Below are 12,690 nucleotides of genomic sequence, written 5' to 3'. Positions count from 1 at the left end.
TTGATAAATTTAGCTGCTCATCCAACTAAATCTACATTCACACTGGGTATGTGACACACATTCTTGAATGCACTAAATGAACATTCCTGAACTTGGTTCATGGTGTTCACACCGGACAAGCAGGGAGGGGCTTCTTATTCTATTTTTTTTCCACTCCTTACTAGTGCATGTCTGCCACCTACAGTTGGAAGAGGTTTTTTAATAAAATGTCAAAGCAGTGTAAATCTTGTGAATCTTGCACCTGGCTTTTACTTTCATAGCTCCATTACTACATATATATACAGCATATATAAGACTTGGTGTCATAGAATTAAACCCAGGCACAAAATAAAATAAATATTAATTCCTTCTTCAACGGTTTGCTCTTCTGTGAAGTTAAAAGAACACCATCCATACGTCACCAAATCCCTGATTGGCCAAAGTTCACCCAGGTTTAACTTTCAAAGTGCGTTTTGTAACTAGAGCCTGAAAACGGTCTTAAAAATGTCTGTAGCTACCCATGAATGCAAGAGTTTTGAATGCAAAAACCTGAAACATGCATATACATGCGTTTTGAGAAACTTGTTGTTGAAAGTTGTCTCTTGGACGTGCAGGACTTTTCTCTCTATACTAATACACATTTTGACATTACTGTCAAAATGTGTTTTCTTGAAAAGTAGTATTTTAAGCATTGGACTATGTCTTTTCACATAAAATCTAAGGTACTTCGACTTACCACAGATAATATCCAGAGCACAGAGGGTGACGTGACTGAAGCAGTTGAATTGACCCTTTCCGGCCAACTTGTCCAGCTTTTCCACCAAAAGTTCTGCCTGTTCGTTCATCACTTCCAGGAAGTCCGTCAGAATGGAGAAGTGGAAGGTCGGGGTCAGAATCCTCCTGCGCTGCTTCCACTTTTTTCCTGTGCTAATGAGAAATTTTCAGAAGGATCATACATAAAAGGCATTGATATCTGAGGTTCAGGTTTGAGTGCACAACTTAAAGCATTTCATAATGCTATTTTAGGCTTTTTTTTTTTACTGGCCCACTAAGATTATTGCATTTAAAATTTATTTTTCTCTGAAAGAAATACTGATTCCATAAATTGTTTTCTTTGTATTTTCATTTTCTGAAGTCGAACGGAAAATCAAATGTTTATAACTTAGCAGAGAGGCGGCATCAACAATGTCACTCGTTAAAAGTATTTAACAATATCAGTCTTTGCAATTTAATGCCAAAGCAATGCTTCTTTCATAACATTTTGTAGTTGCTCCATTTATTTTACCTGGTAAGCAAACCGGTTCCAAGCCAAGGATGAAGAAAGGTGTACGCAAAAGACTTGTCCAGATGAATTGGGTTACTGAGGACCTTCTGCGAAACAGAAACAATACAAATTTACAAGTTGGTCGAAGCTTAAACTTTTCCATTGCCCGCAATATAAGCAGTTCCTCTTCTCTTTGAATGAGGGACTAATAGCATGGTTGCAAAAGTGTATCAGGTATTTTTCTTGATTTCTCAATGACAGTCTTCTAGCCTCCAATGAATACTGTCCCACATCATCACCACTATGGTGGGCCCGAAGTACAAATCATACCCAACAATTCACTAGACAAGAAAAAAACAGCGGAAGATCACAACAAACGTTTGAAAACAGTTAATTTAAAAAACTGCATTACGTTTTAGAAATTATAACAAAATTCCAGAAACCAAAGCACATAAAAAATGTAATGAAATACAAATTAAGTGTTTCAGATAAACTAAAGCATTTTCCTAAAATCAAAAGGAAATTGTAAAAAACAAAGGTGGGTACTATGGGACATTGCTGATAGGATAATGATTTTTGAGTTTTGACATTTGAGCTTTTTCAAATGGGTCTTCAATGTCAGCATAATAATACAAATGTTAATGCTCAGTACAGAGAATATCCAGTTTTACTTTATGCCAACGAAATTTTGGTTTAAATAACGGAAAAATGTCCTCATCCAATCAGCAATGTTCCATAGTATCTACCTTTTCCAGTTTCTTCTTTTATTTCATTTTTTAACATTTCATTTTGATTTGTGGAAATTGCTTTTGTTTTCCAAAAGGTTTCCTGTTGTTAAATGTATTTTTTGTTTTCTGGATATCATTTTTTTATTTCTTCTATGCAATTATGTATTTTATTATTTGCTTTGCTTTTTTAATTGTTGTTATGGTCTTTATTAATCAGGTAGTACTACACTACCTGGTTCAATGAAGCACATCATTTCATTGCACAAGAACCATCTATACAGATTCATGACCGAAGCAATACAGGCATTGTGCAATTTCAAGAACAATGCATTAAATTCCATGGTGTAGTTGTATGCATACACAAACACACTATGTATCTACAAAGTTAAAAAAAACAAAAAACTTAAATGGTCTATGAAATGAATTAAAATGGACAAAGGCAATGATAGATGATGAATGATAGTCTTTAAAAGTCAACCAGTGAAAAATAGACATTGCTTTTTTTCTTCTGGTGAAATAAAACCATGACAACAAACAAAGTTATGTTATTTCAGTGACAAAAATGATGTAAGAGTTAGACATAGGTGTCCAGGCAACAAACCTCTACAGTTTCTGAATGAAAGAGAACCACAAATGGAACTGGTCCAACCCAGATTTTAAACAGCGGTGCATCTTTGAAGGTATCGGTAAACTCCAAAATTTGATTGAAGAACTCTGGAACAGGATGCAGCAAAGTAGTCAAATAACATGAAAAAACAGAATCTTGATTCACACTCAACCTGCAGGGTAATTTACAGCCCCCTCACCCCCTGCGTTCGCTTTAAAGTACAGAGAATTCCCAATAATCGGATATGTTTTCTCCAATCCAGGAATGGGCTTCATCTCGAACCATTTCTGCAGGTGGTCGCCCAGCAGCTTGTAGGTGATGTAGGTCAGAGCAGCAATGAAGACGCTAACTCCAAGAAAGGATAAACTGTAGCCTCCAAGTAAAACAGACATGGCTTTTGCTAGTCTGTGAGCTGAGTGACTGTGAGTCCTGACAGTGAGCAGGACCTGACAACAGCATTACAGGCTCCTCCCTCTAGCTGCCAGACCTGCAAAAGTCCACTAGGTTGAAGCCAGTGTCACGTAAGACAACTTAGGATATAAAACAAGCAAGAGTTTTAGATTACGCCAAATTAACCAAATAGATGATGCAAAAAATACAAAAAAATGAAGTTGTTTTGATATGAATTATGTAAGTTGATAATGATTAACCACCAGCCTTTGGGGCTTCTCTAATAATAACCTTTGCTCTCGTTGCTATCTCCTATGCAAAAGCATCACTATACCGCTGCACGTCAAACCAACTGGTTGATTATTGATAGCATTATCTTAGTGTCATTTATCTTTTGAGATGAAACTATTTATTGTATGTACAATTCTTGTTGATATGGGAATAAGGTCACTGCTTATAAGACTATTATATATAAAAGATTATTTTTTTGCTAGTATGCTTTATATGACCTATTTGCTAAAGAAAAATTAAATATATACTGCTTTTGTTTTTAACTCACAGCCACAAGAAAGATAATTTGGAGAAGGATTGCAAATATTTAATGTGTCTGTGCCAGGAGGTGCACATTTGCTCTGCAATCATATTATAAAACGATTAACTATTAACTGTCCATAGACATGTAAAGGACTGAAAAGAGCAAAAAACAATAATGTTTTTACATTGACTTCCTTTGCACACATGACAAAGTAAAGCATATGGCGGTGCACAAATTCACTATTGTTTTCTACAATTTTAGATTTTTGCAAAACAAAATAAAGTTTGGATGAAACTTTATGACAGAAAAAGTTTAAGTAAAGTTAAAAATCTTGTTTGATCTACTGCTGCTAACTGCCACGTTGGCTGTGTTGCCATCTTAATGTGTTGTGTTGTGAGCCTTCAGGGCCACCGTAATAATGACCCAAATCTGACTTTGCATTTCACCAAATTTCCACTTAAGTCCACACAAGACCTGACTTCACAAACCATACGAACATCATCTGCAGCTTCTAGGCGACCCCTCCACACACACCCACAGAACCAACCTGTTCAACCCCCACTGAAACCAACCTTCTCTGATTGTCAGGTGAGATGACTTCCAGAAGAACTCAGTCACAAAAAAGCTTCAGGCTCTGATGGTATCAGCCTCAGGACCTTTAAACGTATCTTTCTTTTCAGCTGTGTGGTGTCCTGCACCTCAATTTATGTCTGATGCAAGAAAAAGTACCGCTGCCATGGAGAACAGTCTGTACAGCACCAGTACCCAACAAGAATAACCCATCTGATCTCAAAGACTTCACATTTGTGGTCCTAATGTCTCAGCTGATGAAGGTGTTTTGTCACACCTCAAACTTCTAGCTAACTTGCTCTGAATGTGCCATAAGTTGGAAACCAACCTCAAATCAGAACTGATGATGCAGTTCTTAATGAACTCATTTTTGAGAGCGTGATAGCACAGTGGGGATGTTAGGATTTTTCTAGTGCATTTAACACAATGCAAGTGCTTCTACTAATAGAGAAAATATACATGACAGGAGTACTGCAAACACATCTGTGGTGTTTTGACAGCCTGGTGTCTGACATGGTAAAAAACCAAGACAAGATCTCCTCAGAAGACACTCCCCTCTCCATTCTCCTATCCATGCTCCTGATCTTCAGCCCTCCAGACTCCCTCCAATCAGTGGTTCACAAATACGTGAACTCACTGAGCTTTTTTCTGTTGATTTTAAACTGAATTTATTTTATTTGAATCATTTAATTAACTGTGTTTACTCAAGTTTTACATTTCATAATTTATTTTTAGTATTTCCTAATAATTATTTCTTGCTTGAATTTAAATTGAACTATTTGTACATTTTATCATCTCTGAGTCAATCAAATGTTAAGCTCATTTTTATTTTTTAGGCTTTAGTGTTTGAATTTTATAGAATTCTTATAATTTTATAAACAATATGTTTTCTTTTATCTTTCTTCCTGTTTCATTTTAAATTGAATTATTTTTACATTCATTATAGTTCATTCTTTTTCGATTGTTACGGAGCCCCTAAAAGGGTATCGAGGAAAAAAATAATTAGTGTTAAAATTTAAAAAAGTTTCCGGTTACTAACTGGTGTGCACCACATAGTAACTAGAGCGCACCAGTTAGTAACCAGAAACTTTTATTCAGATTTTTTATTTATTATTTTGAAGTACAACTTAGATTGTGGGAAAAAATGTTTTTGACAAAATTAATGTTTTACTGATAGTACTGTGCATGCTATGCAAAAAGCATTTTTACTTGACTTTGAATGTTTGAGTTTAAAAATTAGACAAAAACAGAAAGAAATCAACAAAAAAAATAAACATTTATTTATTTAAATGTGTAAAAATACAAAATAATTCAATCTGTTTTTTGCAAATGGAACCATGACAGACACACAATGGGTAGATGATCTGAGGATTGTGTAAGCTTGTTTTTCTCAAACACAATGATGATTTTGTTGAAACATTTTATGCTTTTTTCAACTCTTTCTATAACAAACATGTAAATATAACAAAAACATTTAAATAAGCAGCACATTTGTTGCAGATAACTCATCCAGACCAAAAACAGCCCCCTTGTTAATTCCATGAACAGAAACAATGATACAAAATGAAATGAAACCCTCAGTCCTGCAGTCGATTTGTCATGCCAAGTGCAATGAGCAGCTTCTGGTGGAATGCTGGAACTCGCTCCCTCTGAACAGGCCACTCAAGTATGCAACAAGGACGCAACATGCCCCTGCGCAGGAACAGTGAGCGGGAGAGCTTGTAGTCGTTGACATCTTGCAAGAAAACCAAAACTACTGAGTCTCTACTTGCTTCAATGACCTGGTGAAGGGCATGATGGACCTTGAACCTGAATAAGGAAGGAAAAGGGTTCAGAAATGAATGATAAACAAGGAGTTTGTTTCTACCCTTTGACAACAACACATAGACAAAAAAATCTATTAATTTTTTTTTTATTATTTCTTTTTGCCACATCATTGTTTTTAAATAGTTTTTCAAAATGGGCTTCACCATTTGATCGAACAAGCAGTTAAAGCATTAATTAAATAATTGTGCTTCAGAATTGTATCTATAAAGTATTACAAGGAGAGACGTTTTATTTTAAAAGACGGGAGTTGCCCATTAATCTATCCCAATCACATCTTTAACAATAGCTACAAGAAAAGTATCAACCCCTGTAAAATAATCTTGTTGTGAACAAAAATCTGAGTGAAATACTTTACAAAACCCAGAGGGGGCACAGCAATACAGTATTACCTGACACTGACATAGTAAAAGTAAATATAAAAGTAAATACTGTTTGCAAGTCTTATATTTTTCATATTCTACACTTATAGATGTGATTCAAGTCCAAGTCTGCAACAGTGAGGCAAAAACATGTTTTCCGCAATCAATTGTGCAAGTCGTTCCCTTAAAAAGATGAGAGAGACCTTTAATTTTCATCTTAGACACACTTTGACTGTGAGAGACAGAATTAAAGGAAATCACTAATGAACAATTAATACATTTCCAGTCAAAAGTATCTGGTCAAGAAACTGAACTTATAATGTTTGAAAAAAAAGTCAGTTGCAATGAAAGAGCATCACACTTGGAGTGAAGCCTGGGGATGTTAGCATCATGATTTGGGGCTGCTTTTCTGCAACCAGAATAACAGGTAGGTGTAAAGGAAACAATGAATGGGATGATTTTGAGTGAAAAGTTCCTTCCATCAGCAAGAGCATAGAAGTTGAAAGTTGGCTTAATTTTTCAGCATAACAATAAACCCAAACACATCGCCTTGATAATAAAGGAGTGGCTTCGTAAAAAGCATTTCAAAATCCTGGATTGCTCTAGCCAGTGTCCAAATCTCAACTCCATTAAAAATGATTGGAAGAAGTTGTTGTTTGTGATACTCAGCTAAGGCCCTAAAACATCACTGCTCTCGAGAAGATCTGCATGGAGGAATGGACCAAAGTAGAAGCTACAGAGCATCAAAACTTTGTAAAGAGTTACAGAAAATATATGACCTATGTCATTCCAAACGAAGGGTCTATAACAAAGTATTGAGCTGGATTTTTGTTATTGATTTCATGGTTATTTTTCACCATTTTTTGTAAATACATTTTAAAAAATCTGATTTTCTGTTTTTTTCCCCCTTATTTTACCTCCCATAGTTTAGGTATACTTACGAAAAGAACTACAGGCCTCTCTCATTTTTTAAGTGCATGAATGATGTTGACTAAATATGTTTTTTGTCTTAATGTATGTCAATACAGCATAAAGATATTGTACAAAAATAGTTGCAGTGCTTTAAAGATAGATATTTTCCCATTAAGAAATTATTTAAAAAATAAGTAATGGCATCACATTTTTATATTAACCGTTATTTAACCAAAAAGTCCCATTGAGATTAAGAAATCTCTTTTACAAGGGAGTCCTGGCCAAGAGGGGACAAAAAAACAAATAACTAACCAGGTCAAAATCTGTTATAACCCAAAAATTAGTGTGTGTTGACATACCTTCTACACCAAGGATCTTTGAGAAGACTTTCTGTCACCACAAACAGAATTTTTCTGGACTTTCTCATATTTTCCATAATAGATGCCAGATAGGTCATTCCCAAGATTGAGTCTCGCTCCTCCAAACAAAACTTGCACTTTGCAGTCTCCAAAGGGATCATTTGTTTCGTAACCCAGCTGGCATCTTCCTCAGCGTGTATGACGTAGGCATCATACTCAAAGCCATTGGCCTCTTCCCCTGTGGCATCGCTAAATCCTAATGTACGGTTGATCAAAACGTTCCAGTAAAACTGAATCCTCCAGCCTTGAAAGCGAATCAGGAATGCACTGACCATCATGATTAAAACCACCGTGCTGCTCAGCATGTATAGAGCCTGAAATGGAGTTGTATCTTTGCAGGAGAGGGGGTCAAAATCCATGATGGAGCGGTTGAAATACACTAATGGAGTGTTGCACTTGTAGTTCTCCTTCAGTCCGGGCACACTGGTCCCATTGGTGTTGTTCAACTTGGTCACAAACCAAAGGATAGACTCACAGGTGCAGTCAAAGGGGTTTTTGTCCATCAAAAGCACACTGAGGTTACTCATGGGAGTCTGGAATACTTCCGGCCTCACAGTTGTGATCAGGTTCTTCGCTAAACTCAAAAAACGAAGAGACTTCAGATCGTCAAAAACTGCATCCTTGAGATTGTTTAGGAGGTTGTTACTGAGGGTCAGCAGACTGAGCGAAGTCAAACCTTGAAGAGCCTTCACTGGAATCTCATCAAATCCATTGTAATCCAACAGCAAGGTTTCCAACTTCTGCGTGTCCTTCAGAAACAGCACAGGCCCGCCGAGGTTAGCCATCTTCCACAACCGGGCTAGGTTGTTGTGTTGGAGTTTCAGCTCTCTCAGGTCCGTCAGCCCTTCCAGTACATTCTTCCTGATGTTTGCAATGTTGTTGTTGCTGAGGTCCAGGACAGTGAGGTTAGACAGGGGCCTCAATGGAGAGGGATCCTGATTTAAGGCTTCTGCTTTAAGACTCTTACCCAAAGTCAGAACTCTAAGACTAGACACATTCACAAATGACGAGGAGGTCAGGTTAATGGATTGGACGTTGTTGCTCAGGTAAATCTCCCGTATCTGAGAAAGGCCTTCAAACTCTCTGCCTGTCAGCGTTTGCTTAATAAAATTGTAATTGAGAATGAGAACGGTAAGATTGCTTAAGGCAGAGAAGCTCCCCGGTTGGAGTTCAGTCAGAGCATTTCCTTCCAAATTCAGCCTCCTGAGAGGGGAATCTTTAAGCGAGACGAAGGTCTTGTTGGTGATTCCTCTCTGTGGGGTCTGCACGTAGCTGCTCCAACTCAAATCAAGCTCCATTAGACTTGTCAGGCCAGTAAATGTTTGCTCAGTGATTTTTAAAAAGGCAGTTCGATTCAAAATCAAGCTTTTCAGGTTGTTTAGGGGTTGGAAAGCGTAATCTTCAATGACGGGAAGAGATATGTGCTTTTTCACCAATGCTTTCGTCAGCTGCAGTTTCCTCAACATTTTGAGTCCCTGAAATGTTCCTCTGGTCAAGCGCTTTAAGCTGTTATCTGTCAAAATTAGGGATTGAAGTTTAGGTAGCCACTGAAATGAGCCATCTTCAATAGTGGTCATTCCATTTTCAGAGAGATCCAAGTAGGTTAGATTTGTTTTCTGCAGACTGGCAAATGTCAGATTTCTGAGTGCAACCAGCTTCATTCTCTGCAGAGACAGGCTGTTTATGGCGGTCACTGACAGCTCTGACAGCAGTTTGGACATTGCCTCAGAGCTCATATCGCTCCCATCCAAAATTAAAGTACGCAGACCTGAAATTGGCTGAAAACTTCCACTTTCTACCTAAATAAAAAAAAAAAAAATCAAATTAGACAAAAAGGAGAAACAAAACCACCAAAAGAGCAAGGTGCTGAAACTGATCATCTCAAAACCCCTTTTCAATTCCTTTTTCCAGGTTTGAAACTTACTGTTTTTATAGACGTGTAGGACAAGTTGAGGGCTTGCAGAGACGGGGATGACCTGAGGTAAGAAAAGTCCTCAGTCTTTAAAGTGGTGAAAGCATTTTGTCCCAGGCAGAGACTCCTCAAGCTGGGCAGCTGAGGCCGCGAGCCCAGCTTCGCAGACTGCAGCTTGTTCTTTGACACATCCAGGTGTTCTAGGTTCTGCAAATGTGAAGGACAGTGAAGTATAAAACTTAAATACCTATGAGATTCTGGCACATCAAGGAGAATAAAAATGAATGATGTTAGCTGCCTTTGTATTTTTTCCTACTTCTTGTTCTCAAAGTCTGGCATTCTTTTAGAGAGAATAAATGTGGCTTCTTGTCCTTCAGCATATCCTTTTGTTTGATACTAAAGTAGAAACTAAATATGTAACCTAAAAATAAGTGTAAAAAAAGAGATTTTGGATAACCTGAAGTCTTATTGTTACATTTTTATCTCACTAACCTGGTAGCATTTGTTAATTTAAATGTTACAGATAAAACAGAATTGAAAAAGATGGAAAATGTCTTTATATGTTCAAGTACATAAACTTGCTTTTTGGAAACATCTCAAAAGATATTTAATGCTTAAATTTTAAAATACATATGCGTCACCTGCTGACCTTGGGTGGGAAAGATCCTCTGAGCTGAAACTCATCTGCCTTTACAATGTCAAGCTCCATTAAGCTTTCAGCAAAAGTTTGAACCAGGGTGTGGACACCAACTGGTAATTTGTAATCAGAACAGTGTCATCTGCATACATTAAAAGTGTTTCTTTCCTACTGTAGGAGAAGAGTCCTGTGCAAGCCCAACTGTGCATTAAATTTGATTAAAAATAAACACTTCCCATCATTTTTCAAGCACTCATTAAAAACAAGAATAAAAGATTCCTCTATAAATATCTACTTTGTTCTTCACAAATGTAAGTACTACATTTACAAACCAGAAAACTCAACAATAAAAGAGTTGTGTACTTTTGTGCTGACGTATGTGCGGACTGTGAAATCTGTTCAAATTTCAAGTTCCTATTTTGTGGTTTTAAATGTCGTATGCATAATTTCAAGCATTGTTTATGTTGTTCATGTCAGAGATGTTTTGATAGAAAATAATTATAAATGTCACATGTATACAAAGGTATGTGTACCTGCAGACCAGAGAAGGGTTCTTCCTGCAGCTTTAGCCTGTTATTAGCTATATTTAACCAAGTCAGGGTGCTGCATTGGCCCAGATCCTCTTTTTTCAACAAATGCACTTGATTGTGCTCCAGGTTGAGCGTTAGCAGCAGAGGCAGACTCTGGCATAAGCGTTCATCCACCCTGACGATGCTGTTGTAGCTCGCGTTAAGGTGGACGAGACCTCTGTATCGGCCCAGAGATTCAGGGAACATCTTCCCCAGTTTGTTGTGGGACACATCCAGGCTGGAGATGTTTTCGGGCAGATCTGCCGGGATCACGCTCAGACTGAGATGACTACAGTCGGCCCTCTCCCCTTGGATGCGGCAGGTGGATTTTTTGGCAGAGGCCATGCACGGATACGGCCCGCCAATGAAGTTGCAGATGAAAAGGCCACATGTTAGGAGACATGAAATAGGGGCAGTCATGGTTTCAAACCCTTAAAAGAGACAAAAAAAAGCAAAATGTCAATCGTGAAACTATTTAAGGTCATCAATAGGAATGCAGTCAGTGATGAGAGGGACCAGCATCTAAAAAGGACACAAAAAAACTACTTTATAATTTTTTTTAAACCACTTTTCTTTGTTGGATTTATGAGCCTGAACCCCAATTATACCCAAATAAAAGTTTGAATCAATTAAACAGTGGGCTTTGAATCTATAGTCTGTGAAAGTTAATTTTTGAATTGAATTACAGAAATGAATTGGATAAACATTTTCATTTTTTTAAGTCTGCATAAGCTATATAAACTGCTTGTTCTTCAAGTAAACCAGTTAAAAGCATCACTTTTTAGTCTCTCATAGCAAAATAAATGGGCTACTCTATCCATTCAATGAAGTTTAAGCTGAAAGCTTTCATTCCACATAGCTAAATTTAAACGACTTCATATAGTCTGTTATTTATTTACGTATTTATTTTCAAGTTAAAATGATTTAGCCTATTTTTTTGTTTTTAAGAGTCCGCCAAAATCTTTCCAAACAAGTAGAAAAATGCTGTGAACAACAGGAGGGAGCATGCGCGCAACATGTCGGGACATATCAATTAATTTCTTACCTGCTTTAGAAAGTGCAGAAAGTTTGAATTGTCCTTCCTTACTCCATTACGACACATTTAGAAAGAAAACGAGAATCTAAACCGGCGTGTTTGGGGAGGTGTCGCGCAGAAACGAGGAAATGCGATAAAAGCAGACTCCGGTTTCACTTCTCTGTCTGTTTACTGTGGCATTAACTATTTCATGCACGGAGTGAATCATAAAACTGAGGACAGAACACACACTCTGGCTTTACTGTAGACAAGAATTTTTTTCTCTACATTCATTTTTGCTTTTTAATATTTAGAAGTTTCTAAAACCACACAAGAGGAAAGTTTTGGGGATGGTCCAATATAAAGCTGCTATTCACCCCTGACCCAAAAAAGTTAGCACTATAAAAAATAATAATAAAATGAAAGAACAATCTGTAAAGAGCTATGAGGTTACTTACCGTCAAGCCAAATCTTCTGAGGGTAATACATAATAAAAAAGACAGGTCTGACGGGTTAAAAAAAATAGGGTGTGTTCATGTAATTGTGCTTTGTTTGTTATATTCACTGAGAGAAAAAAATCCTTCACAATATTTACCCAGACAACATTTAATTTTAGTTATCATTTACATTTTAAAATCAATATTCATTTTTTTTAATAGAACAAAACCATTGTTTGCAATAAAAGGGTCTGATATTTTGTAAATTTCTAGTGTTACTTTCGGGGAAAAGTTTCTAAGGCGAGCAGAATAGTCCAAAATATCAGCAAACTCCAGACTTGATTTTTTTCCTCATAAATATTCATATTTACATATGTTTATGTTATTGTGTATTTCCTTAGTTAAAAACGCAAGAAAACCAAACGTAATGCCAAAAAAGGAATCTTGTGAATTGAATATTATAGAAATGGCCACGAGAGGGCAGTAAAACACAAGCTGGTCAGCATGGCACGCGCCTGCGCAAACCCCAA

At 36.9% G+C, this 12,690-nt stretch overlaps 2 protein-coding genes across 3 annotated transcripts in view; both read right to left on the bottom strand.

Annotated features, from left to right (window-relative positions):
- The window catches only part of LOC112137079 (cytochrome P450 4V2), a 7,178-nt gene extending 4,127 nt beyond the window's left edge, over nt 1–3,051 (bottom strand). Inside the window, exons 1-4 of the mRNA XM_024259197.2 lie at nt 2,778–3,051; nt 2,573–2,685; nt 1,265–1,350; nt 716–906 (exon numbers count right to left, since the gene is read on the bottom strand). Of these exons, the coding sequence (XP_024114965.1) occupies nt 716–906; nt 1,265–1,350; nt 2,573–2,685; nt 2,778–2,970 (583 nt within the window). The 5' untranslated portion in view covers nt 2,971–3,051. The remainder of the gene's footprint in view (nt 1–715; nt 907–1,264; nt 1,351–2,572; nt 2,686–2,777) is intronic.
- Nucleotides 3,052–5,330: 2,279 nt separating this feature from the next.
- On the bottom strand, nt 5,331–12,230 carry tlr3 (toll-like receptor 3). 2 transcript variants are annotated; one of them, XM_036212048.1, is made up of 5 exons: nt 12,182–12,230; nt 10,673–11,139; nt 9,515–9,709; nt 7,531–9,389; nt 5,331–5,882 (listed from the first exon to the last, which is right to left on the bottom strand). In XM_036212048.1, the coding sequence occupies exons 1-5, from the start codon at nt 12,210–12,212 to the stop codon at nt 5,651–5,653; spliced, it is 2,784 nt and encodes a 927-aa protein (XP_036067941.1). In that variant the 5' UTR covers nt 12,213–12,230; the 3' UTR covers nt 5,331–5,650. The 2 variants fall into 2 exon arrangements, with proteins under 2 accessions (XP_036067941.1, XP_024115817.1); XM_024260049.2 differs by lacking the exon at nt 12,182–12,230 and adding an exon at nt 11,754–12,096.
- Between the last annotated feature and the right edge of the window lie 460 nt (nt 12,231–12,690).

This window comes from Oryzias melastigma, linkage group LG1, assembly GCF_002922805.2.
Source record: "Oryzias melastigma strain HK-1 linkage group LG1, ASM292280v2, whole genome shotgun sequence".
NCBI lineage: Eukaryota > Metazoa > Chordata > Actinopteri > Beloniformes > Adrianichthyidae > Oryzias > Oryzias melastigma.
The sequence above is the reverse complement of the archived record's forward strand: the minus strand, read 5'-3'. Positions and strand labels throughout refer to the sequence as shown.